General features: G+C 41.2%; 1 protein-coding gene and 1 long non-coding RNA gene across 3 annotated transcripts in view; one reads left to right on the forward strand and one right to left on the reverse strand.

Annotated features, from left to right (window-relative positions):
• LOC111875455 (C-Maf-inducing protein) overlaps positions 1-27983 on the reverse strand; it is a 267590-nt gene that overhangs the window by 21605 nt on the left and 218002 nt on the right. For both annotated transcript variants that reach the window (XM_023871719.2, XM_023871717.2), the window contains 2 exons: positions 25801-25872; positions 504-593 (listed from right to left, as the gene is read on the reverse strand). In XM_023871719.2, the coding sequence (XP_023727487.1) occupies positions 504-593; positions 25801-25872 (162 nt within the window). The remainder of the gene's footprint in view (positions 1-503; positions 594-25800; positions 25873-27983) is intronic.
• LOC111875456 overlaps positions 3005-27983 on the forward strand; it is a 134651-nt gene continuing 109672 nt past the window's right edge. The window contains exon 1 of the long non-coding RNA XR_002844728.2: positions 3005-3127. This is a non-coding gene — a long non-coding RNA (uncharacterized LOC111875456). The remainder of the gene's footprint in view (positions 3128-27983) is intronic.

The raw sequence follows: 27983 nt of genomic DNA on the forward strand, positions 1-27983 counted from the left end.
TACACAAACACAGAAAAACGCACACACATACACTGAACATCCATGCCCTGAGTGGGATTCGAACCCACGATCCCGGCTTCCGAGCAAGCGAAGACAGTATATGCCTTAGACCGCTCGGCAACAGTGACCGACTCATGCAGTCATGCAGTGTTCTTAGCTGTATAAAAATAAGTTTGTGCCTGTAACAAATTAGCACATCAGCAAAGAGGTATGGATGATCCCTCCAACTGGAGTGCCCCTATTTACTCTTATTTTTACAATTCCTGCAACAGAATTAATGGCGAGGAAAGCAAAAGTTTATTTTGACAAATATATGGAAAATAATTTTCGTCCTCTGGAAAGATGCTTAATACGTATATTTCTCAGTTCTGGATTTGAAAAGTATTGACATTCCACGTTGTCAAAAAATGTGCATGTCTAATGGAATAGCGCAGATTATGTAATCCCATGTGAACGCATCCTAATGAACTCTGCAGTGAAATCAAGTCACATTACGAACTTACCTCGACTAGAAGCTCTGAGACAATCTCGATAGGAACATGTGTTACGCATTCATCTTGAAGCGGTGTTGTCGTAGCAAAATCCACAAGGCCCTGCAACAGACAAAACACAGTCACTTCGCATCTATTATTATGTCACTGCACAAATACAATTCTAACAAGATCCGCGCTAACAGCCTGATAGATGGATGTTGCTTTAATGTCTATCTGAGCTGTCATATAGCAGTTAGGACGATTTACGAGTATTTGAAGCAATGTGGGTTAATATCACAATCATGTTTCGTGGATAGCAGGAAATGCTGTTCACAGAGTAGTGATGAATTGCGAACTGTTGAAAATTTTGAGGAAAAAGACATCGTGGCCTCGTTTAGTAATACAAGAACTGACAGAAAACTTTTTAGGCGGACGTTGTAAATACTTGATCTCGAACGATAGGCTGTGAGAAATCGTGTTTGAAGAAGAAGTGTTTTTGTTACTGTTATTTGACGGATCATCATCATCATCATTATCCAGTTACAGTCTAAAAATACTTTGTAAATCATGCTTTTCTTAAACCTGTAAATCGTACTCTTTGGTTATAAAAATGCATAAACAATTATATGATAAATACCAATAAAGTAAAAGTGTATATAATAATATAGTATATAGCTTCACACACACACACACACTCCTAAACACAAGAAGGGGATTCGTAAATATAAATACTTTATGCTGGAAACAGGCAAACCAGAATGCATTTCCCACCACAGCGGGAACAAAATACACCGTCTATGACTCGGTGACTACGCCATGATACTGTTCTTTCAGGATGTCTTCTCCTGTTTGCTTCTATATGAACGCATACTGAATTTATTTTTAATAACTAACTCCGTTGCTTGTACTCCGCAAGCGAACTATACCGACCGAGCGACCGCCGCTTGTCGGCGAAGTTAATGTCAACTTCTGCGGATAGAGGGTGTCGCGTGGTCAGCTCAAAGTATCCCCACGGCCGTTACTTTCGGTTTTCTAGACCGGAATTTATTTTTAATATTTCGATCAATTACATACATAATTTCTTTTGTTGCCTTCATATTTTACGAGTACTAAAAACCTTACAAGAAGACCTAACGCCCATGGACGACAGATTTACAATTTGTTACAAAGTTTTCGACAAAGGATGACATCATAATGCATGTAGTCATGAGACAGGAAAAATGTTATATTAGTAACGACTATTTACAAAACTAACAGCAAACTGTATAAAAGGAAACAATGAACAGTTCTTTTTTACCATTAAAGAAACGGGTGATGGAATAAGGGAAACAGGCCCCTTCTATTACTGTATGTGAGAAGTTGCCGAGCTGGCACGGCGTCACTTTACATAAATGTAATCATATACATACGTTTTCTTGTAAAGAAAATACAGCACGTATTGTAACAACATATTCACAGACATATTAAGTTACTCCAAGGATTCATTGTGCAGTTGATAAAATTCGAAATAATTCTTACTTTAAAATAAAAATTTTGGCGTCTTTAAGAATAGTTCTATCTTCTAGAACATAATGCCGTGTAGACCGATGTTTCTGATAAACATGTCACCTCCATCTTCACCGTCGAAGAATAAGACGAGCAATAACTGATTCTTACTTTGGAATACAAATTTTGGCATCTTTAAGACTGTCGCCTCCATCTTCAGGGTCGAAGAATAAATCGAGCAAGAAACCAGAGTGAAAGCAAGTGGCAAGTAGAAATGTTCCTCCGAAACGTCGGTTGACTTCAAAAGGACCACGTGGCATTATATCCCAGAAGACAGAATTCTTCATAGACATCGTTGTGAGAACCTCAGACACTGTATCGGATGTCTTTATTTTGTAAAAAAAAGAAATTAGTAACTAAATGAAGGAATATGTCGCCATATTTTATCCCTTTATTAGCAACTACTGCGAAACCACCAATTACCTAAACAAACAGCAAAAGACGTGAGAATTTGAAACCAAAATTTGCAAACAGATATTTGAATCACTACAGTTGAACCAAGAGGATAATAAAAAAAATGCCTAAACTTAATTAATAATCCTTAGGTCAGCGAGTAAAGAAGGTTGATATAAACCTGGTACATAATACGTAGCTCGGGCCTATGTACAACAAACATATTTTGATGGGGAAATCCCCTATAGAGTGTAATTTGGAAGACCAGGCCATAACACTAAAACACATCTTATGGAAACCATTTATGAACCAATTATAAAATTTTGGGACAATGGTGTATTAGACTTGGAATATCTATTTTTAAAATTTCAGGCCATGGACAAGTTCAGGGCTGAATTTAGTTGGCTTGTATAGGACCCAATGCTGGAGACTTGTTATACGCGGTTTAACATTTAATGATACTCTGCACAGTGCGAAGTGCGTCACTCTTTGATCAATGGGAAGTGCTGACACCTACAGGTACAAGTCTGAACTATACGAAGTAGAAAGCTTATCTTGAAATGTGTCGCTAGTGTAAAGTTGACATGTTTTAAGTGAAGGTGTGTTTACGTAGCTCTCACGAAAATAGGTGATGCATTTTTTGAACGGAACATAAACATGAAATATATGAATACGGTGCCCAAGAACCGAACTAACATCCCACTGCAGCAGAGGAGGTAAGCTTACGCTTATGTTTTGCAATGAATCGAAGGGAATGGCGAATGGCTGAAGGATCATAACTGGGAATGAAAGCTGGGTTCATCAGTATAACCTTGAGCTAAAGCGGCAGAGCATAAAATGGAAATCTCCAACCACCCCCAAAGAGAGCGCGGATGTCAAAATCAAAAGACGATAAAATTACGATTTGTTTTTTGACTGATAAAAATAATGCATTCAACGTTTGTACTGCTTCGTTATACGGTCAACCAGAAGTTTTATCATCAAGATGTGTAACGTCAGAGATAAAGGTTATTCGTGTGAGGCAAAAACTGTTCCCCGACAAGTGGATCCTGCACCGGAGCAACGCGCCCTCACACACGGCGCTTCCAGTCAAGGAGTTTTTGGCGAAAAAATCCACCGTGGTCCCGGATAACCTCGATTACTCACCATACCTCGATCCATGAGACCTCTCCCTCCTTCTTTCCATGAAGAACTATCTCAAGGGATCATATTTTGAAACACTGGAGGAGATTCAGACTGTTATGACGTACGTGTTGAGCTATCTGCAAGAGAACGGCTTCCGAAGTATTTTGATGGTTAGAAATCTCGAATCCAAGCATAACTAGCTTCAGGAGGAAACTACTTTAAAGTCCACTGCAGTTCAGAATAAAATTTAATAGAGCCTTGCCTGTATGTAATTAGATTCATTAAAGCCCAGAGACTACAGTGGTTGGGGCATGTTGAAAGAATGAATGAAACGGCTATGGCAAAAAGGATTTTACAAGGTAAAATATACGACAGGGAAGAGAGGAAGACCCATGTTGGGATGGTTGGAGGATGTACGTGATGATCTCCGTAAAATTAAAGTGAAGTGATGGGGAGGTAAGATGAAGAATAGAGAAGAATGGAGCCATTGTTCTGGAGGCCAAAGCTCACCCTGAGCTGTAGAGTCGAGGGGAAGGAAGGATATCACTTCATGTCCCCATAGATGATGTCTCCACCTTATCGTGGTCGTGGGGTTTGAGTGCTCCCGAGACCCTGATAGTTATGCCGGCGGTAACGTATCTACTGTTAGGGTCACCCATGCCAAACAGATCAAAGGGTAGGAGACAGATGAAGAGGGATATCCTGGTCCTCCAGGTTGGGGGTTGGGCCCGAGGCTAACAACCTCACACCGTAAAAACGAAACTGTTCAGAAACCAGATAATCACCTTCTAAAATGAAATATATATGACAAGGAAAATAGGAGGACCCAGGTTGAGACGGATGGAGGATGTATATGAGGATCTCCGTAAGATGGAGGTGAAAGGATAGGGAGGAAAGATGAAGAATAGGGAAGAATGGAGGCAGATTGTTCAGGAGGTCAAAGCTCACCCTGAGCTGTAGCGCCGAGAAGCAGGGAGCGAAGAGCCTTGCCTGGAAATACAGTCTCGATATTTGTCAGATATCACATCTCCATTTTAACGTTCTAAAGTGATAAGAATGAAATGGTATACGTTCTCTGCAACAGAGAGGGCAGTACAATGAATACAACCTCTCTACTTCCTCTAGCTAGACTAATACTGAATACTAATACTGTCTTAAATAAGACTATGCTCAACAAGGCACACGAAAGTAAACGGAAAGTACGAGAATACGCGGATGTGACCCCGCATTCGGAGATGAAGGAAACTGTGTATGAGATCAATGCATTATAGTTGTAAACTGCTGTTACGTGGCGCATATATTGAGTCTGTTGCATGACCTGCTTGAATCGTAAACACAGACAAGTTATGCTGAAGGAACATTGAAAGTATAGATGTCAGAATTAGTTTTATAGCAAATTAAAGTCCTTTCTCAAAACCCATATATTTTTGTTCCGCATAGCAGAATAAACACCGAATCTGTCTCAGTAGAAAGTAAAGTTTAGCACAAAATCTAGCTACAAATGATATTTAGTCCTGTTCAGGTTAACCAGATAAATCGTGTTTCTTTCCGAAAGTATCAAAGTATATTTTAGGTAAAATTAATGATTTCTACCAGTCTCTAGATCCTACCGGTACTGGTGCTTACCATCAGTCCCGCCCAGCCAGCGAGACCGGCTCTACTAGCTGAGAGGTATCTATAATGCTTCCCCCATCTACCAGAGGTATTAGAGACTGCTGTTGGGCGGGAAACGTCCGTAATTTGGCTCAGTGACCTCCTTTGGAGATATGAGGTTCTTTTACGTGCCGTAAAGCTACGACACGGGACCCACGGCTTAAAGTCCCTCCCGGAGGACTTGTTCCCTGAATTTTTCCGCCCTTAAAAATTCGACGACCTCCGCCGGGTATTTGAACCCGCGTACTACGAGTCATGAGGTGGGAACGTTACCTCTAGGGAACGTTCAGGTTAACCAGATATATCGTGTTTCTTTCCGAAAGTATCAAAGTATATTTTAGGTAAAATTAATGAAACGTGCAGCTTTCCTGTTCATTTAGTCTCCGTATTCTTCTAATCCCTCTCTTTCCTTTTTCTCCTGCCGAAATATCGCATCCAGTGCGCTTCCTCCACTTACTTCTCGATATATTATTTAGAAACATTTTACTACAGTAACAGCCGGGTCGAGATTTGTTGCAAAATGTTTCGTTTTGACACAAAAACTACTAAATAACCGAACAAATTAATTATAAGCCATGATAAAAAGTTCGTTACGGGACCTGGGCTTTTCTTATGGAAACTATTACAAATATAAATAAGTAAAAAAGGTAAACTTGTCCCTGTGCTTAACTAAATGAGCACTGCGTCATGAAGACATATGGAGGAGTGGAGGTATAGCTCCACCATTATTGACCTCGGCATTAGATGGAGGTGAGTGGTGAGCTTCAAGCCCCCATCTCCTTACCTCCGGTTCTCATTGTATATGAGGCTCGGTGAGACCCAGATTCTGTCTGGACGCTGTGGAAATTGAATAATAAATTGTCACTGCCGGGAATCAAACCTCGGCCGTCCAGTCCGTAGCTCGTCGCTATAGCGACTGAACTCGTGTTCGCAAAGTTAGCTTGGTCCATGAAGCCGTGTCCTTCTTTCGAAGCTTACAGTCACTCAAATAATAAAGGAATTTCCCGGCGCCTTCACAAGCTCCCGCTATTGTTCTCTTATCTCAGACGGAAAATTTCAATCCCGATCTTCACATTGCACTGCATTACATGCCAAAGTCTTCCAAATGATTCCTTGACTTCAGGTTTTCCGACTAGCATTTTCTATGCCTTTTTCAATCCTCCCACGCCTGCCCATGCTCATTGCATCCTCCTTCATAAACGTTCTTCAGGTATATCATTTTCTCTCTATGGCTCTACAGCCTTCGGATTTTGGCCGCTTTTTCAGTTTCTTAATCCTATACACAGTCGGTGGGACTCCTTGGACGGGGGATCAGCCCGTCGCAAGGCCGCTACCTACACAGAGAACACAAACACAGAATAAACGCGAACGCACATCCATGCCTTGAATGGGATTCGAACCCAAGATCCCAGAGTTCGAAGGAGCGAAGAAGGTTCATAATTTAGACCGAGCGGCCACTGTGATCGGCTCATGTCATTGTCTTTCCAAAATATTTTAATTTTGTAACATTTTCAAAGCCTTAATCAGATATCTGCCTACTACGACTCTGTCCTGCATTAAAATAATATGGATGAACATATATGCCAACTTATTTTTCTGTGAATTCATTTAAAAACCAAAGAACGCCTGTGTTTTGCTTTCTTTATATTTCCACGGTTTCTTAAAGCTGACGTATTCAAATACTGAGTTCTCCCGAACGTACTATCACGCGAGGGAGGAGGCAGGGTGCTGTGCATTGCCAGAACATCCCTCAACATACTCACTGGCGTCTCAATGATATGGGCGTGGCACGATGTCATTACACGTAGGCCAGTTCAATTAATATAGGTTAAGAAAACAAAGACACGCCCCTTGGTAGGTATGTTCTTCCGTGTCTAGCATGTTGTGTTGTCAAATATTACATTATTATTCACATCGCAGAAATGTGCACGATTTGCTCAATATCTCTGTGCTTGCCTATATAACATGGGCAATTCCTTATAGGCACATAGGATTAGAGTTAAGCGGCCTCCGTAGTCTAGAGGTAACGTTCCCACCTCATGACTCGTAGTACGCGGGTTCAAATACCCGGCGGAGGTCGTCGAATTTTTAAGGGCGGAAAAATTCACGAAACTAGTCCTCCGGGAGGAACTTTAAGCCGTGGGTCCCGTGTCGTAGCTTTACGGCACGTAAAAGAACCTCATATCTCCAAAGGAGGTCACTGAGCCAAATTAACGGACGTTTCCCGCCCAACAGCAGTCTCTAATACCTCTGGTAGATGGGGGAAGCATTATAGATACCTCTCAGCTAGTAGAGCCGGTCTCGCTGGCTGGGCGGGACTGATGGTAAGCACCAGTACCGGTAGGATATAGAGACTGGTGGAAATCATAGAGGGAAGCACAATGGACCAATACAGGTCTAAGTGCATGGGGAAACCCACCCTCTCCAATAACTAACTAACTAACTAGGATTAGAGTTGGTGACGTAAGGAGAGAATACTGTTAGTTTAACGAAGTATCAAAATCCATAAGAATGACACTCAAAAGGCAGTTAGTTATGCAGAAGGACGGCCGCATTTATCCCATTGACAATTGGTGTTTTATACATCATTACAGAAACCACAACATAGCTGTCCTGTTTACTTTGTCCAGCAGGTTTGCTGATGGTTTTGTAGTCACTGTTTCGATCATCATGTTGTTGGCGAAATACTAATATGTGATGAATACGCAGAACACTCAGTCGAATTTAAGACATGGTTTCTACATTTTATGCAATACTTTGTGATTTGTCATATTGTTATCACAAAGTTCATGAAAAACCAATTCCGTTGATACATATTGTTTAATTTTTCTAGTTCAATTTAATTATCCTAGCATTCAGTGAACAAATAACTAAAAAAAAAAGTACAATTCTGAATGGCACAGATACATAAAATTCTTGCAACAAATATTTTGAGAGTAAACTCATACATAACTTCAAGCATAATGAACTCAGCTGTAACAGCAAGCTGATCGTTGTACACACACACGGAAGGGCAATGGAAATTGGAATTCAAGTGTCTTTAAGTTAATTACGCCTACGTTCGCATTTATGGAAAAAATAACAGTCATGAAACCTCAAAGAAGTGGTTTTGTAGGTTATCTTACGACCACGTCAGCAACTATTGTAGAGAGTTGAATGGTAGGATAATACTGAAATAATGAAATGGAAAGGGTTTGGAAGGAAATTATTGTGGCCTAATCGACGTGCAAAAGCCTGTATCAGCCGGTCACGTTAGCCGGGCGGTCTAAGGCATTACTGTCTTCGTTTGCCCGGACGCCGGGATCGTGGGTTCGAATCCCACACAAGGCATGTATATGTTTGTTGTGTGTATGCGTTTATTCTGTATGTATGTTGTTCTGTGTTTAGGTAGAGGCCTTGCGATGGGCTGATCGCCCGTCCAAGGAGTCCTACCTTCTGCAATATAATCGTGAAACTGACAAATCAGCCCTATCCTCCAAAATTGGAGCAAGAGGAGAGAAAAAAATTCTGAATAACGAGAGCTGATGTCTCGGCAGAGATTCGAACGGAGCGCCTTCCGAATATGAATCTAGAGCGTTACTGCTATGCCAACGCGATCGATCTCAAAATGTCCGAATAATTTTTAAAACTGCAGACAATCTCTAAAAGCATGAAGTAATATTTCGAGCCGTTACTGAGGGCTCATTAATGACTTGAATTTGATTCAGGTAGTGGCCGAAAGGACGAGGCGTGAGAACTGTACAGCGGACCGGGCGAACAGAAATATTGTTATATGCTGGGACCAATTAATGCCTTTGAGGTTGGCAGGGTGTGTAGCTTGGAAGCGCCAATATCCACAGAAATGTCAACATGGACAAACAATATACGGCATCAAATAAAGCAACATAATAGGACGGTGATTTGTTGCGAGGAAGGAACTGACTACAGCTGTATGACAAATAACCAATGTCCGCAAGAGTTTCATTGGATCCCATTTGCAGTTACTGAGCTCGACCAATAAAGAATATGAAGTGTTTTATGAGGTCATTGGCTTTTTTCAATTAACCTAATCCTTCCAGCCGCACTATGGTCCTGGGGTCGACTCAGCCTCTAACAGAAATGAGTACAAGGAATTAATTAAATAATTTTCCTGGGGAGTAAAGCGCGACCGACGCTTAAAGCTGACAACCTTACCGCCATCTTTGAACCGATTGTCTAGATAATGTTGGACCTTCCACGTCTCACAACCCTATAGGTCTCCACGGCCTGTTACAGGGATAGTTTTACTTTTTTTCTATATTTATTTAATATTACTGCATGAATCAATTCAGTAGCAAAGTCATTTGCGAAGAATTAACTCTGAAGCACTCTAATCCAAACAAGTTATTAATAAAACAGTTAGTGTGCTTAATTCTCCGGCCTTTCATCAACATCTGATGACGTCAAACGACTTCCGGTCAACATTTCAATACAACTGCATTGTAACGAAGGCAATGGTGGCGAAGTTCCTTGTGTGATGCTTTCTGCCGATGAAATCAGAGCAAACTACTTCATTTACAATGCGCTCGGGTAGGGAATTAATTTGAAACAAAGAAACAAGACTCCTGTCTGTCACGAGACCTTCAATAGAACTGACTGCCCTATTTACAATCTCTTTCCTGGCAGTGTGGTCGCATTTTATGCGAACTCGAAATAGTGCGATATGAAAAATACTAATATAGCCTCGTTTCATGCGCGAATTTATTCCTGTGAGAAAATTTGTCTTGAATTATATGAGTTGTTCGTTATGCGGGATCTTCAGGAACGCATCTCTCACATAAAATGCGACCACATTGTATTTCGCTTTTACGCCTACTCAGAAACATTCATACCTTCAATAGAGCCTATAGCTAAGTATGCTCAGTACCACTTGCGGTGTCTCATTAACATGGGCTTTGCACTGGTAAATTGTTAGAAACTGAACAGACAAGCACAATAAAGTTATACAGTTCACTCTTTAGCTATAGTCATCAACATATACAGCACTTGAGAAATACAAATATTAGTAAAACAATGGATGCGCATATAGACCTATTTGTATTGTAATAAAGGTAAAACTATCCCTGTAACAGACCGTGGAGGCCCATAGGGTTGTGAGACGTTGAGGCTCCCACATTTTCTAGACAATCGGCTTATAGATGGCGGTAAGGTTGTTAGCCTTAACGCGCCGCCCGCCCTTTATACCCCAAGAAGATTCCTGGTACTTATTTCTGTTAGAGGCTGAGTCGACCAAGGGTCATAGTGCGGCTGGAAGCATTAGTTAATTTGGAAAAAAATCCAACTCATCGGGAGTCGAACTCATCAACTTCCGGGTTGTAACATAGTGCCTCAACTAACTGTGCTACCGCGTGCCCCATTTTGTATTGTAATAGTTAACGTTGTCAAAACATATGTTTATATGACATAAGATTTCTCTTAACTTAGAAATTACATTATAGGCCTATATAGGGAATGTATAAAACAAATTGCATAAACCAGTCTGCTGAACACACACGGAGGGTTAGCGCCCTCATTTCCACAGGAACAACACTGATCTCCAACAGTTCTGAACATATTCAAATAAACTGTCAACTACTTGCTGTTCGATAATATTTTATATACATAACGACTCAGAAATATCGCTGAATATTATCCTCTATTATTTACACAAAACGTAATACAAACCACCTACAGAGGAAAGAGGAAGCATGTCCGTCCTTCGCATTAAGTTAGGGGCGCTGAAATCCATAAGGAATTTGTAATAAACATTGCAATAAAAGTTTATACTGCTCGGATTCAAGTAGAAGTTGTAGAATTCACATAATGTGCATTTTCATCACGCCTATACTTCAGACGAGCCGGGGTAGCTCAGTCGGTATAGCGACTGGCTACAGGCTGGGCGGCTGAGGGCCAAGAATTCTCTCTTCTCTAAATCGTCCAGACCAGTTCTGGGGTCCACCAAATTGGTACCAGGGGACCTTTTCCCTGGGGTAAAGCGTCCGGGGAGGGTAGCGACCACACCTCCAGCTAGTGCCGCTAGTGCCGAGGTCAAGAAAATGTGGATCTATATATCCAGTCCCCCATACGCCTTCGTGACATAGTGAGCACAAGGACAACTTTACCATACCTTTTACCTACACTTCAGGAAAATGACTTTATAACGGGCTTTCCGTATCCGGATAGGAAGAAACTCATATGAGTAACCTGTGATTTGTGACATATGACAGGAGTGAAATTATCCATTATATTTCTAATAACAATAATAACTTTAACAGCATACTAGCTGATCCCCCGCATTCTTGTTTAGACTTTCCAGTTGAATAACTCAATGTTGCATAAACGTATAAGATCTAGGTCTATCCTCCAAAGATGGATACACTTCGAAATAGATAAGATCTAGGTCTATCCTCCAAAGACGGATACACTTCGAAATAGATAAGATGTAGCTCTATCCTCCAAAGACGGATACACTTCGAAATATATAAGATCTAGGCCTATCGTCCAAAGAGGGATACACTTTGGAATAAAAGGGGATGAAAGGGGCTACTACCCATCTCGGTACTCCTCCGGAAGGAGCGAGGATCTCACCGGACCCTGAAGTTAGGACAGACGACCTCTACTTCAATTCGAACCGGTACTTGCCACCTTGAAGGAGCAATCAATAAAACAAAATGATTGATAATTTTGATATAACCTCAAATCCGACTTTGTCATAATCATAATTAGTATCCACATCATACCTCTTACGCGGATTTTACATGAACACATGCCACTAATTTTAAATTTTTCATTTGGCGTTTAGGGGCATGCATTCTGCAACATACTATGTTCTTTGTTTTATTCTTCGACGTATCAACCGAAAAATTTTAATTGACAATAGCCATTTAAAGAAGGAATTACGTTTCAAAATACGTGTCTCACGTCTGTACAACTGTCTGGGTCAAGAGCAGGCAACAATCGTTATTTTCAGCTTCCTGAATCGGAACGCAGTCACGTCTTGCGTGAAGCCTGGCAACAAGAGACAGGGGCGCTATCCAGTGTACAGTCGCAATAATCAATAGCAGTGCTGGAGTAGGTCACCAAGAAACAACCACAATTCATCCTACAGCGACGGAAGCGGGTGAGCGACTTTCAAAGCCTCTACTACGCTTCGCGTTCAAATTGTATACGAGTTCAAGCCGATTTTGCCTGCTTGGCTTGTAAAACGAATTTGGTAGAAGAGGAATGCATATAGGATATTGGTGGAAAATCCAGAAGGAAACAGTAGGAAGAATTTGACGTAGGTGGGAGGATAATATTAAGATGAATCTTAGAAAGCTAGGAAGATGTGTTATGGACTGGACTGATCCGGTTCATGATAAGGACCAGTGGAGGGCTCTTGTGAACACGGAAATGGACCTTCGGGTTTCATAAAATATTGGAAAATTCTTCAGTAGCGGTACAACTGGAGACTTCTCAAAAAGAGCTCAGCTCCATGGAGTTAGTTAGTTAGTTAGTATAGGCACTGCACTAAGAGAAGCCTGTATTTGGGAAAGGCACGTTTCAGTCGATACTATGAAATATAAACAAACAAGCTTGCCTAGACTGATCTTTAGCCTGTAATCTAAATTTGGGAAATTCAGGAAAATGTATGGGAAATGTAAAAGTAAGGTAAGGTAAAGTTGTCCCTGTGCTTAACTAATTAAGCACTACACCATGAAGACGTATAGAGGGAGTGGATGTATAGATCCACATTTTCTTGGCCTCGGCACTAGCTGAAGCTGAGTCGTCAGCTTCATGCCCCGGCCGTTTTACCCCCGGGGAAAGCGAAAATGTACCACCATTAAATCAGTAAAAGTTAAATTGGCATATCAAATGTCCTGAAGTTCATTTCGCAAGCTGATACACAGAATTCCACTGCTTGTTCTAATTTTTCTGATGGACTGTTTTGTCCCCCCACCCGACCATGATCTAGGCGTTGAGCAATAATTCTTTATCTCTCTTAACAGAAGGGCCCATAACTCTAAAACAGGCCACGACAGTTTTACTCATAACTCACAGTTCATAACAACCACCACCGTTAGTACATCAGTCCGCTGTTAACACTTCATTATCGCTGCATGCACTAACCCCGTTTCTATCGAACAGATCGTGACGTATCGCAGAAGGTCGCCATACTTCTGACACTTCGCAAATAAAACTAATATAAAACATAAGGGGGCGAGACCTAGTTCAACAGATAAAGAGGGGGAGTGGCTGGACAGGAGAGAGTAGGGTAAAGACATCCTTAAAGCTATAATCAGATAAATACACAGAAAGCCTGCGAAGGAATGGATACTTGAAATGTCGGTTTGCAATTCTGATAGAGCTAGAGTCTAATGTTGATAATGGAGCAATGTAAATCCACAATAAGCAGAAATTGAAAATAAAACCAAAAAAAATTCTCGAAAGAAGTAATTGTCTACTTTCCTTTCACTATAATTTGAGAACATGATACGATAAGTAGAAAGAAAATAACAACAAATATAAATTACTCGGTCCAATGTGACCTGTAAGTTTTTTACTACATGAAAACTTAACACCCTTACATGTTTCGGTCTCTGTGGACCATCTGAGTAATTTATATTTGTAATTGTTAGTGTGACGGACCAGAATGAAACAAATGAAACTAGAAAGAAAACTTTAGTACGTACGCTTAATGAAGTCAATAAAACAATCCTATTTGAGAAGCTGCAGCTTTAGTATTACTGACAGGAGTGGCTTATGAAGTACGCCGCTGAGATGGGCTCAGGTGGCATGATATGCGTACCAAGTTTCATGAAGACTGGTACCGGCATTCAAGTAATATTAGGCTTAAAATTGGAGAGGATGCAGTGACTGTATTACTGACGGAACGGATTTACTAAGCACGCCGTTCACATGGCTTTATGTGGCATGATATACACACAAAGTTTAATGACTATTCGTACAGGCGTTCAAGCAATATTAATGTTTAGCCTCATCAATCTGAGAGGATGTAATATTGGTATTACTGAAGGAAGGGATTTATGAAAGTGCCACTGAGATGGGTTCAGGTGGTATGATATACTTACCAAGTTTCATGAAGATCGGTTCAAGCATTCAAGTAATATTAAGGTTATTCCAGCAACGATATGGGAGGGCTGTAATGTTGGCATTACTGATGGGAAGGATTTACGAAGTAAGAGTTGAGATGGGTTCAGGTGCCATGATATACGTACCAAGTTTTATGACGATCTATTCAGGCATTCAGAAGCTGTTTGTGGGGACAGACATACACACAGCAAGGTGATATCATAAGTCTACTTCTATATTTTCAAAATAAGGAAAGTATGCTAAAAATATTCTAGACTCCAATAAAACTGGCCGGACGACCGAGGAGTTGAGGTTCCATTGCAGACAGGGGCAAGAGATTTTTCTCTTATCCATAAAGTTCAGATCGAGTCTGGGGCCCACGCAGCATTCTACAACAATGGGTTCCGTGAGTTGCTTCCGCCGGGGTAAAGCGGAAGGGGCGTCAAGGCGACCACTCGCCTCCATCTAGTGCCGAGGTTAAGAACGGTGGAGCTATACCTCCACTATCCAAGATAGATTCATGGCGTAGTGCTTAATTAAGATAACCCAGGGATAACTTTACTTTACTTTATCTTTGGGTTCTAATAAAAGTTTTACGAAGCCCAAGTAATTGCAGTTTCAACCGTGAATGGCTTAATGAAAAAGAACACTACACTCTATATAGTTACATAGTCTATAATATGTAATATATAGTATTCATTGTAAATAAGCATACAATTCATCAGAGTTTTTTCACATAAATATTTCAGCACAAGAAGAGGGGAACAATGTATAAAATAATCAAATGTAACCCAGTTTTTCAGTAAGGAAAGTGCGCCAAATTTCTCCATGACATGTGACCCCGCCATATGCAGCCGTGACAATATTTTTCATAAACTTTATAAATTGCATCCTTAAATGAACACATCTCGTGTAATTAAACATGTTGGGTACAATGTATGTTCATTTAAGGCCTGATAATGACTGAATTGAGATCGAAACACGTAGCATAGCTGTATTTGTAATAAATAACTAAAATGTACATTAACATCTAGTATCTCCATTGAAGATATTTCCATACCACTCGATGTGTTGTGTTGATGGTTATAATACAAAAAATAATTTAATATTTTTCATATAACCATCAAATGGAGCGGCACAATTACGTTTAGTAAGACTGCCGTGGTGAAGAAGGGCACAAGTTGACAGAACAGCCATTTTCTAAAATATCACGACGTAGATCCAGTTTTTATCTCGTAAATATCCTTCCTTTCCTCCGCGGCCTTTAGCCCGCATGCGAAATATACCGACCGGGCGACCGCAGCTTGTCGGCGAAGTTAGTGCCAAATTTAACGGATAGAGGGTGTCGTGTGGTCAGCGCAACGAATCCCCACGGCCGTTAATTTCGGTTTTCTAGACCTGAGCCGCTACTTCCTTGAAATAGCTCCTCAATTAACCTCGCGAGGCTGAGTGGACCTCGTTCCAGACCCACTACTTCTCAGAAAATCTGGTAGCGTCGCGAATCGAACTCGGACCTCTGGATCTGTAGCCAGGAACTCTGACCACTAGACCACACAGGCGGTCATCTTATAGTCACGCGATCCACGATTCTCCACCCAAGATTATACTAGCCTTTACTTGATGCTATAGAAACCCAGAAATGGATATGACACTATACAATTATGCACTAACCATAACAAAACGTCATGACATACCCGTTTTTGTATATTCTCTGGCTTTACTTCGTGAAGAAAAGCTGACTCACTGCAGACATTGAACGAATTACTCTCTACAGTGTTTATGAAAAATTACGTTTAAAGGCGTTACATTCTGTGGCACTTCGATTTCGTGCGTGCTGTCTATTCTTCTTTTACACGGGCTGTATACAAATCGTCGTAGTTAATTCAAATTACATATGCACTGAGTGGCAAAACGGCGAACACAAATAGCTGCCTATGTGACAATGGCTCGTCGCAGTGAAGGTCGCCATATCACATCACTCAGACTACATCCGGGTTCTCGTGCAATGGTTTCGAACTTGCCGAACAAGCAAAACACGTATTTGTGCGTTTTAAGTGGGAGAACAGCGCAACTACCTATGCTGGTAATAAAGCAGTGTTATTTTACTTCATGCTAGGAAGAAGAGTGGAAAGACGTAACTAACGATGAATTAACGGATTTAAATCTATGGGTGATGAGATCTGAAATTGTCATGACAGTGGAAATAAAGCTTGTGGTCTTCTGGTTCCCCCCAAATGTGTCTACACCTTGTCGTGGTGGTGGGGCTTGCGTGACTCTGCGACCTGGAGAGCTATGCCGGCGGTAGTTTAACTACCGGTAGGGTCACCCATGCCGGGAAGGTCAAAGGATAGAGTTCAGACTAAGAGAGATACATAGCGGCCTCCATAGTCTAGAGGTAACATTCCCACATCATGACTCGTGGTACGCGGGTTCAAACCCGGCGGAGGTCGTGGAATTTTTAAGGGCGGAAAAATTCAGGGAACAAGTCCTCCGGGAGGGACTTTAAGCTGTGGGTCCCGTTTCGTAGCTTTACGGCACGTAAAAGAACCTCATATCTCCAAAGGAGGTCACCGAGTCAAATTCAAGGACATTTCACGCCCAACAGCAGTCTCTAACGCCTCTGATAGATGGGGGAAGCATTATAGATACCGCCAAGCCATTAGAGGCCTAACTCGCTGGCTCGGTCGGGACTGATGGTTTGCACCAAATCGGTAGGGTATAGAGACTGGTAGAATATCATAGAGGGAAGCACAATGGACCAATACTGCTCTAAGTGCATGGGGAAACCCACCCTCTCCAATAACTAACTAACTAAGAGAGATACTTGAGGCTGACAACCTCATTCTGTAAAAGGAATTATGTTCAGAAACCTAACAACCAGCCTCGGGTCATCATGCGTAGACCCATTCCTATGGCAGCACGCATTGGTTGTGGAGGCTGGTTGTAGAGGAGGCCAAGGCTACCCAGGGCTGTAGAGCCGAGTGGTAGGTAGGTAGGTAGGTAGGTAGGGTCTTCTGACTATGATACCGTGCAGTTCCATTGGCGGTTGCCAACGTTTCGGAGGTACTTGCTCTTTCTGCATTCAGAACAAAAGAAATAGTAACTACCTACACCGTCACCAGCGCCTCGTGTAGGAGAACGGGTTGAACTACATGCAGACAAAGTTTTCATTTAAACAGAAGAGAATTATGAGTCACGTCTTAATTCCTACAGCTACCAACTTAACTACGAACTCCGCAGTGCACGGTTTTCCATCAGAAGAAGAGGGCAGTCCAGTTGGTCAAGAAATGTGTAGCTTCTCATGTAATAAAAAGATTCATTGCCGTGTTCACATGAACCAGCCACTGTAAGGCATTCTGAAACAACTGAAACCATTTTACGTTCTCAAGATCTATTTCTTCAACAGCAATTTTAATAATATCTTCCCACTTATGTCTATATCGCGCAAGATGGCATTTATCTTCAAATCTTCAAACTGAAAGCTTGTATACATTCCTCAAACTCCTGCGTGTACTACACGGCCTCTCCATCGCATCTTCCTTGATTTAATCTCTAACAATAACTGCCTAAGTTACGGAGCTTCTTTCATATAATTTTCTTCACGCTGCTGTTAATTCTTCTACCTTATATTCAATTATTCTCATCGGTACTTTGTCCTGAAATATCTTCAATTTGTGTTTTCTTTCCGGTGGTCATCCCTTAACTGCCTTTACAACGTAGAATACGAAGTTTCTGTAATCCTTCCAGAATAAATACCCCCAAAAATATTATAAGCCGGTCACGGTAGCCGAGCGGTCTAAGGCATGCACTGTCTTCGCTCGCTCGGAAGCCTGGATCGTAGGTTCGAATCCCAGTCAGGGCATGGATTTTTGTGTGCGTTTTTCTGTGTTTGTCTACAGGTAGAGGCCTTGCGACGAGATAATCACCCGCCCAAGGAGTCCTACCGTATGTCTAATATCTAGTAAAACCTAAGTGAACAGAGAGTTTCATGGAGGTAGGCCTAGGCCCAAATGAGGGCTGTAGCGCCAATGAAAAAAAGAATATTATAAAATAGTCATTAAAGAAATTAAAAATATGATAACTTAATTACTTCATATTCGGATTAAAATATTATTAAGAAGTATTTTTATTGTTAGTGAGGTGGGACTAAGTCCCTTGTACTGCGGCCATTTCTGGCCTACTGTACCAGCCCCAGATGATAGGTGAGGGTTATTGTGGAGCAATTGGTGGAATGAAGATTGACAGGGGAAACCGAAGTACTCGGAGAAAACCTGCCCCAGCGCCACTTTGTCCACTACAAATCCCACTTGACCAGACCCGGGATCGAACCGGGGCCGCCGCGATGGGAAGCCAGCGACTACCGCTTGAGCTATTGTGCGGCCCTTATTAAGAAGTATCTCTCCCCTACCAGAATATGACAGAAGGACAAGCCAACTAGTTGCTTGATCAATTACAGGACCGGTCGTAACTCTGTATTCATAATGACTGGGGAAAGGAAAAAGAGTTCAGAGGATAGTATTTTATTAAAAGTCGATCTGGTACTTTTCAGACAGGGTGTGATTTAGGAGCAGCGTTTTCTCTTTCACTGTGCAACAGTTTCAGGAATGTAGTGCTCCTCTAGATGTAACAGTTTTGCGTTTCTATTCCTAATAAATTTCACCATCAAGTAAGTGTGTATAATAGGGCTACATTGAGCCTGTATGCTCACAAAGGATCCTTTGTTAAAGTTTACACATGCACAACCATAGGATACTTTGTGAGGGTAAATAAGCTTTGTGGTTCAACTAAGTTCGATGACACTTCACATTTATGACCATATGACGAGAGATCTACTCTCAAAATTCCTTTGGCTCCATAATGGTAATTTTCAGAGTATGTATAGAAATGCATCGTAAACAAGAGCAACACATTCTTCATTTCTTTCTATCTTATGAATATGCAACGATCCTCTCCTTAAAAGGAATTAGCCGACTGACATCTGTAACAGAGAGATAGTAAGCTAGATTCATAAAAAAAACTCAGTGATTTCAATCCGCAAGCGAACTATACCGACCGAACGACCGCCGCTTGCCGGCGAAGTTTAGTGCCAACTTTTGCGGACAGAGGGTGTCGCGTGGTCATCGCAACGAATCCCCACGGCCGTTAATTTCGGTTTTCTAGACTGGAGCCGCTATTTCCTTGAAATAGCTCCTCAATTATCATCACGAGGCTGAGTGAACCCCGTTCCAGACCCACTACTTCTCCGAAGAAACCTGATAGCGCCGGGAATCGAACCCGGATCTCTCGATCTGCAGCCAGGAACTCTGACCACTAGACCATAGAGGCGGTCAAGCTAGATTCATACAGTATTTAAATGAGTTTTGCCCTTCAAAGATATAATCGTTTTTGAAGACTGGTCTTAATGAAAAGAATTTATACAAGTAAAAGGCGGCGGTTCTCGTCCAACCAATTTCAGAAGTTTCCCCCAAGTTTTTCTCCATCTTACGGTTCGAAATGGGTAAAAGAACTGTTTTAGAATGCTACACAGTGGCATTGCCCTCATTATGACTTTCATATAGATAATTTACTGGCTCCAGCTATTGGCAGGTCTCATCAGAGATCAACAACACCCAGCCGCTCTAGAAACCCTTTCCCTTTTAGTCTCAAAACGATGAAAAAGACAACGTTTTGAAGTTTTATGGTGAACATTATTTACGATGAAATCTTTGATACGAAATATTAATAACTTTGGTGTATCAATTTGTCACTCAAATGAACATGACAGCGCTGGAGACAAAGTCCTGTGACGCAATTTCAAAGATGTATTTTATCCTTTGATATCAGAAACAGAGAGGAAGAGAGCTCTAAAAGCATGAATAACAGCTCCAGGATAATGTAGCCATCACAAGTTGCGAAAGAGAGTTTAGTACCGGATAATTCAGTATTCAATGTATAAATTTTCTTATTAACACACCGCCACTGATGTATATGATGCTACTGAATTATAAGAATTTTTACATAAACATGGCCGCAAAATCTGTTCAATATTTACGACTTCTGGCCTTTCGGGAATCTAGGAGACTTTAATTCTTCAGTTCTTCTTCATTATCATATATTCTTCCACAGTGACAACTAGTAAATGTACTTACAGCATAATGATTAGTCAGATAATTTGATCTTTCTTCAATTCATGAATATCTGTACTGACTCTTTTTTTTTAATTCGCTTAGTAGGGGGTGGAGTCCAACTGGGTCCATTCGGCACGGCGGCCACTGATTGGCCTATTGTAGCCTGCCCCGGGTGATTATGATGATGGAGAATTTGGTCGAATGAAGATTGGCACGGGAAACTGAAGTACTCGGAGAAAACCCGCCCAAGCGCCACTTTTACCACCACATATCCCACTTGACCAGACCCGGGATCGAACCCGGGCCGCCGCGGTGGGAAGCCAGCTACATAGTTTGAGCTATGGCGCGGCCCGTACTGTGACTTACTTTAACTCTGTTCTCTGCGTGTTGAAATCTCAGTCAGCGGCGATATCTCTCTTCTTAATAAACACCTTAACCACTTCGACGACCTTAATTAATCTAAATATAAAGGTAATATCGCCATGACGCGGTAGTTTTCCAGTCTAACAATCATGAAAATCTAGATCACGGCAGTCTATATTAGTGGAGTGGACAAAGGACTAGCGATTTTTAAATTCAGTACTGAGATTTGTACAGTTCAAAACAAAAGCAAACTCCGTGGTTTTTAGTCCCCAAGCGAACTATACCGACCGAGCTACCGCCTTTTGTCGGCGAAGTTAGTGCCAACTTTAGCGGATAGAGGGTGTCGCGTAGTCAGCCGTTATTTTCGGTCACTTCACAATAAATAAGCATTTACTTTTTTGTTGGCATGGAGACTATTCGAACGTAATTAGATCCTTTCAGCGCACGAGGGGACAGATAGAGAGCATAAATTATATTCAAGTTTGGCATACACATTAGTGCATGATTGTTTTACGCTTAGTTATACAAGATTAGTCGCTGGTTTACATGAGTTCGTCCTGTATCTTACGTCGCGTTTTTTGGACTCGACTTGAATCTCACCATAGACACAAATAAATTATGTCTTTAACTAGATACTTATGTTTTTAAATACACTTTCGTTTCTCTTCTTTAAATTCAAGATCTATAAGTTTCACAAACATCCACAAAAACATTTATAATAAAAAGCTTTGCTCTTCTCCCCCCAAAATATTCAGCCCCATGCTTCTGAGTTCCACTCTCCTATTTAATGTTCATAGCTGTAATGTTATTTTATATGAGCAAAATACGTGTACAATGAAGATGCAAAATCTAAGCCCGTATATTTTTCCAGTTAGTTGCACATCCAAATATATTTTAGAGTGACACTGGTAACTGGGATTTAATGCCGAAATGCTATTTTATGTGGTGATATAGTTTCTTTATTTATGTATTCATTTACGATTTGTTTAACGACGTCATCACTACTCAGTGCATGCAGAGCCGAATGATAAGTAGATGATCAGTGAATAATGAATTGGAAATGAAGGAGAGACAAGTGGTCGTAGACTAATTCGAGCTACTAACCCAACAGTTTATAGGGCCGCGCCATAGCTCAAGCGGTTAGTCGCTGGCTTCCCAACGCGGCAGTCCGGGTTCGATCCGGGTCTGGTCAAGTGGGATTTGTGGTGGACAAATTGGCGCTAGGGCAGGTTTTCTCCGAGTACTTCGATTTCCCCTGCCAATCTTCATTCCACCAATTGCTCCACAATCACCCTCACCTATCATCTGGGGCTGGTACAATAGGCCAGAAGTGGCCGCAGTACAAGGGACTTAGTCCCACCCCACTAGCAATAAAAGAAACCAACAGTTTCCTGAAGGACTGAGGAAATCCACAGAAACCAGAAGTTGATTGGTTTTCGGGCAGAGAACTGAACCTGAAATCTCCTGAATTCGAAGCAGAAGGACTGTCTACTAGACCATGACGTTCGGCCTGAATAGTGTGACAGTGAGTATAGCATTTCTGTTGACAAGAACAGAGAACTATGGAGTAGTTAAGCGAAGAGGACAAGGGTGAAGTCTGAAGTATTGTCTCACGAATTACCCATTGCTTTACTTCACTGACTGTCTCGTCGTCCATTTAGACGTATCATAACTCTTACTTACTTACTTACTTGCTTACTCATGGAGCTGAGCCCTTCTTAAGGAGCCACCAATTCTGCAGCTACTCAAGAATTTCCCAGCATTTTATGGAACCCGAAGGTTCATTACCGTGTTCACAAGAGCCCCTCACTTATCCTTATATTGTGCCAGATCAATCCAATCCATCCCATCCTATCTAAGATCCTTTTTAATACTGTCTACCCATCTACTCCTTGGTCTTCCCAGTGGTCTCTTTCCTTCTGGCTTCCCAATGAATATCCTATGTGCATTCCTCTTCTCCCCCATTCGTGCTACATGTCCTGCCCACCTCATATATGATAACTCTTAAATTCCATAAAGTATACGAGTTTAAGGAAGGCTCTTAAACAGGACTTGCAGAACAGGATATAAACTGTGCGAGATATGATTTCATGGTGTCGTCTTCATTTAAGGAAACCAGGAACAGTGACGCGACCGATTCCTGGAGCATATGCCCTATCACAGCTTACGGAGCAAGGGAGCAATATTCAATCACCATTTTCTTAAAAATATCATGAAACTTATACACTCCCCCACATGAGCTCTAATAGGATGAAGTGACTCCCTATCAACTCAAACATCTCACCTTCTACACAGGAAGTTTTATGTTAACAAGAAGTGAACTAAAGTTACCGAACAGGTTTGTCTAGAAGTAACGCTCTAAGACATGTATTCGGGAGGTGTTCCGTTCGAATCTCGGTAACATCGCCTATACTGACTGAGGCTTTTCATGGTCTTCCTCAGAACCTCAATTAGACAACGACTGTTTCCTTCCAAATCCCTTGCAATTAACCATTTGTCATCCTACCACCGACGCTACGGGCCTGCCGTCTCGGTACTGGAACCTTCGTTAAATAACCCGTGAAACCAAAACTGGTTCCGACCGGCATCTATTGCAGTTACAAGAACATAATTTGCAAACGTCTTGATATGAATTCAGTATTCTTTGAAAAAAAAATAAGAAATTCTGACGAATTATTTTAATAACTTTAAGCTTTACAATTTACCATCATCACAAACTTTTAGATCTTATTTACTTTAAGCTTTAGTTTATTTAGTGAAGCTTCTTAAAATTTCGTATTATAACACAATACTCGTATATTCACTTTTGCAACATAACAAGATGGTATTCATGCAATTTATTTGGAACAATTATTCACTTTATTAATTCAATTATACATACTCAGCAATTTAAATGCCTTTTATTTGTTTATATTTCAGGTAATAATTCTGTATCTAGCAGCTTTCTTATTCTAAAGGTCCATAAAAATCTCGCTTGCTTCATTCTGAATGGGTTCCCATTATTTCATGTATTCCTAATGGGTTTTCTTCTTCAACGACTCTTCCAGACAATTCAGGGCCTCTTATTCAGTTCCATAATAATTTTTCACAGGCAGTAGGTCTCCCTGGACTAGTGATCGGCCCGTCGCAAGGACTCTACCTAAACACAGGACAACATAAACACAGAATAAACACATACACACACACCACACATCCATGTCTTAAGTGGGATTCGAACCCACGATCCCAGCGTCCGAGCGAGCGAAAAGAATACCTGTACATGCCTCAGGCCGCGCGGCTACTGTGACCGGCATTCGTCATCAGTACTGAAATCAATAATAGACCTACTATTTCTTCTAATTCTACCTTGACACTCCCATTCAGAATTAATTCTGAAATTATGAATCCTGCAGACAGTCGGTAGGAATCCTTGTACGAGGGATGAGCCCAAGGCAAGCCCGCTATCTGCACAGAAAAACATAAGCACAGAAGAAATGTAGTCATCCATGCCTCGAGCTTGATTCAAACCCACGATCCCAGTGTTTGAGTTGGCGAAGACATTTCGTGCTTTAGTCCGTGCGGCCACTCTGATCGGCACCTATTATTTCAATGTTAAATTCCACATAAGGCCTATTCCTTCTACATTCTCTGCCTCTAAGAGCATCGAAATGAATATAAAAAAAATCGATCTACGAGTATTACACTAACAAGTTCGTTGTAAATGATGACTTCCGCATTTCATAGAAATGATCTAAAAACAGTAGCGGTTCTACTCTCGAGATAAGAAAGCACTTGTCGTAGTAAACTCTATGGCAGTTTCCCAGTCTTATCAACAGGTGGCGCTTGTACCCACATTATGAACGCGACAACCATGTCACTGTTAGCAGTCCACTCGACCTGTCAAATTGGAAATTTCCTTCGCTGCAGCCACCATTTAGTATCTGTCGGACTTCGTAACAAAGAAAATTTGTAAAGAAGAAAAACATTTGGTTCAGCAAATACATATTTCTGTAAAATAATATGGCTCCTAAATAATAATGGGCCCCTATTTTTTGTGTGTGAGCGGTCTAAGGCATGTACTGTCTTCGCTCGCTTGGAAACGGGGATCGTGGGTTCGAATCCCACTCAGGGCATGGATGTTAATTTGTGTGTGTGCGTTTTTCTGTGTTTGTGTACAGATAGAGCTCTTGTAACGAGCTGATCACCCGCCCAAGGAGTCCTACCGAATGTGTAAGATCTAGAAAAACCGAAGTGAACGGAGAAGTTCATGGAGGTAGGCCTAGGCCCATTGGGGCTGTAGTGCCAAGGAAAAGAAAAAAAAATTGTGTGTGCTATTTAACAAGGGACTATAGCGTCTGATGACAGGAGAGATAAATTGGAACGAATCTGGAGGAGAAGGTGGTGGTCTAACCGAGATACTACTTTGGAATTTAGTTGGAGGGGCTGAGAAAAGTCAAGAAAAAACGCGGTCATACTAGGGTCCCGGCCTAGATTCGAAATTTGCACCTCTCAAATACAAGTCTGCAACATTACCTCAAGACCTACCTCATCGGTAGCTTAAGCTTTGTGTTCGCCAGGGTTTGCCGCGATACGAGATAAACCCGAAAGGAAGATGGTGAAGATCCGAAATCAATGTATTCAATAGTCTGTAAAACAAGATTTCATAATTCTCACAGGAAACTTATTCGGGCCAAACAAAATTACCAATGGGAAGTGCAATAATAGAGTTACAAGAATCAGTTAAACGAAAATAAAAGCTTAGAAGAAAGAAAATTATGATTTGACCCATGGTACTTCTAAATATCGATAAACATGTTCGATAGTCTTCATATAATGCTATTATGTACTGAATATTTCAAATGTTCGCATAGGAGTTTATCTTTCACTAATTTCACGGTTACCGAACATTTGTTTCGACGTTATTTAGAAAGTGAGACATGCATGTTGCTGTTGACAAATATCAGAGTCGGCATAGTCGGCCAGCTTGTTTCCTGTACATCCTGAAGTGAAGACATTAAACACAATCCAAAAGGTCTCTGTAGCTGTTAGGTGAAGAAAGTATAATGAAACTAAAATGCAAAATATTTACTCACCTTCAGTTCTTTGAGTATTACTTCTGGTCTCGTCGACCGCTTTAGAATGTTGCGGTACTTGAATATGTTTTTCTGAAATGAAAGAAACAAATTTCTGAAATTATCTACCTACAGTCCATTCGCGGAGACGAGACAGCGTAAACAAAGCAAGCTCCGAGTCGCCACAGCTGACAGCAAGGAGTGGACAAAGCGCGCAGTTACTCAGTGTACTCACTGCATTCGGACGCACGTTAGCCTGCATTCAGACTGAAGAGTGAACTTTGGACGCCCTGCAACGATACAGGCATCACGTAATCGCTGCATGATTTCATTCAAAGAGCGAAGGAGATACCGCGTGCATTTGTTTACGAGGATTCTCTCGTCTCCGCGAATGGACTATAGGGATTCTTGCAGTCAAAAATGTCACACAAAAAACAACAAACTGGGATATGTAATACAGGCCTTATATTATAAGAAACTTCCCTGAGCAGGTTACCTCAACTGATAACAAGTCTGGGGTACCAAATTCGAGTCGTGCCAGAGTCACTGACTTCCTCACGAATTTTCTTTGTTTCCTTCTGCCCCTTCAATCGATACTGGATTGATGATACCTCGAAAGCGACGACAATCGCTTCCTCCTTTCTCGTTCTAATTCACTATACATAGTGATGCCATCACATTAAGCATTATCTTAACATGACATAGTGTGGTCAGATAGGCTACCAAACAATCAACAAGAAACTCGACCTCGTTTTGCATATCTGTTTCATGTTTACGACTGACAAATCTTAACTATTTTCAGTTATCACTGTAACAGTGCACGTTTGTATCTTTCGAAACAGAGAATGTGTGTGTCCTTTATGGGTTCCAGAAGACCAATAAAGATGTGTGCCAACACAAAGCCATTTAATGAAATGAGTAAGGTATAGTTCAGCACTTAACTTTTTACTGCAAATTTCACTTTTTGCCTACATAGAGGGCAGAGAGGTTCGGGTTGGTTCCGCGGAATACGTAAAAACTGAAGAACAAATGCACTAAAATCTTCTCCAGGGACCGTATGTGTCATGGCTGAGTTAGATACCAAAGTTTCGGAGACTTGTTCTGTCTCTATCAATAGGGTCGATGCTGAGGGATGAAGAGCAGGCCTCTCACATGCTGATTTCTAATATCAACCACGGAAATCGCCTGGGAAACTTCTAATACTCGTACAAGCTACAATGTACCTCAAACAAAACAAATCCGTGGCCTGTGGCCCGCAAGCGAACTATACCGACCGAGCGACCTCCGCTTGTCGGCGAAGTTAGTGGCAAATTTTGCGGATAGTGGGTGTCACGTGGTCAGCGCAACGGATTCTCGCGGCCGTTAATCTCGGTTTTCTAGACCGGATACTGTACCTCAGACCCCTCAAATAATGAATGTCACCGTTTTAACGTTGAAAACATTACTATACGAGGGCATAAATAGTTGAAGCCGTAAGTGACATTTCAGCGTAATATTTCACAGAAATTACCTTGGTAACCGTATCTGCTTAGTGAATTGTTATCACAGAAATGAGTGTTAAGTGCTATGCCTTGGAGATGGAATGCGTTTAGTCAACAGTTAGTTAGCAATTAGTGACTTCACTGTGGGAACAATATTTACCCAGCCGTTGGATGCTAATGGACGTTTGCGTCGACTTTGTTATTCCGGTTTCGTTGACGAAAAGTGGACAGTTTATCCTGCCTGAACTACGTTTCATACCCTAGCTATCATAGACCTATCTTGAGCACAACCAATCACCGACCTCCTCAACTCACTGATGTAACTACAAAGTAAACTCTTTAGGTAATTTCAATACATAATGTACTGTATATATAGTAATGTTACAAAAGAGTTTCAATTTTGAAGTACAAAGCACATTTATTCCAATAAAAATCATAATTTAATACCGTTTTCAACGTTAATCCTGGTAATCAAGGTTTCCCAATCACTTTTTTTTAAGAAAGAGAGCTACGAAAAGTCAGCAACAGTAGCACGTCGAAGCACTGTACTCATGAATGTCCCGCGTGAAACTGAAACATATTACATATGTTGACCTATGTCTACCAGTTAAAGGCAAGCGTTAAAAAGAATATTACCAGTGTTTATTTACTCGTTTTCATGTGTGCCTCTAATGCTTACAGAAGGTTCTGTGCTGAGTGCTGCACATACAATACTAAGGTCGC

The sequence above is a fragment of the Cryptotermes secundus genome, unplaced genomic scaffold (assembly GCF_002891405.2).
Source record: "Cryptotermes secundus unplaced genomic scaffold, Csec_1.0 scaffold304, whole genome shotgun sequence".
Lineage (NCBI taxonomy): Eukaryota > Metazoa > Arthropoda > Insecta > Blattodea > Kalotermitidae > Cryptotermes > Cryptotermes secundus.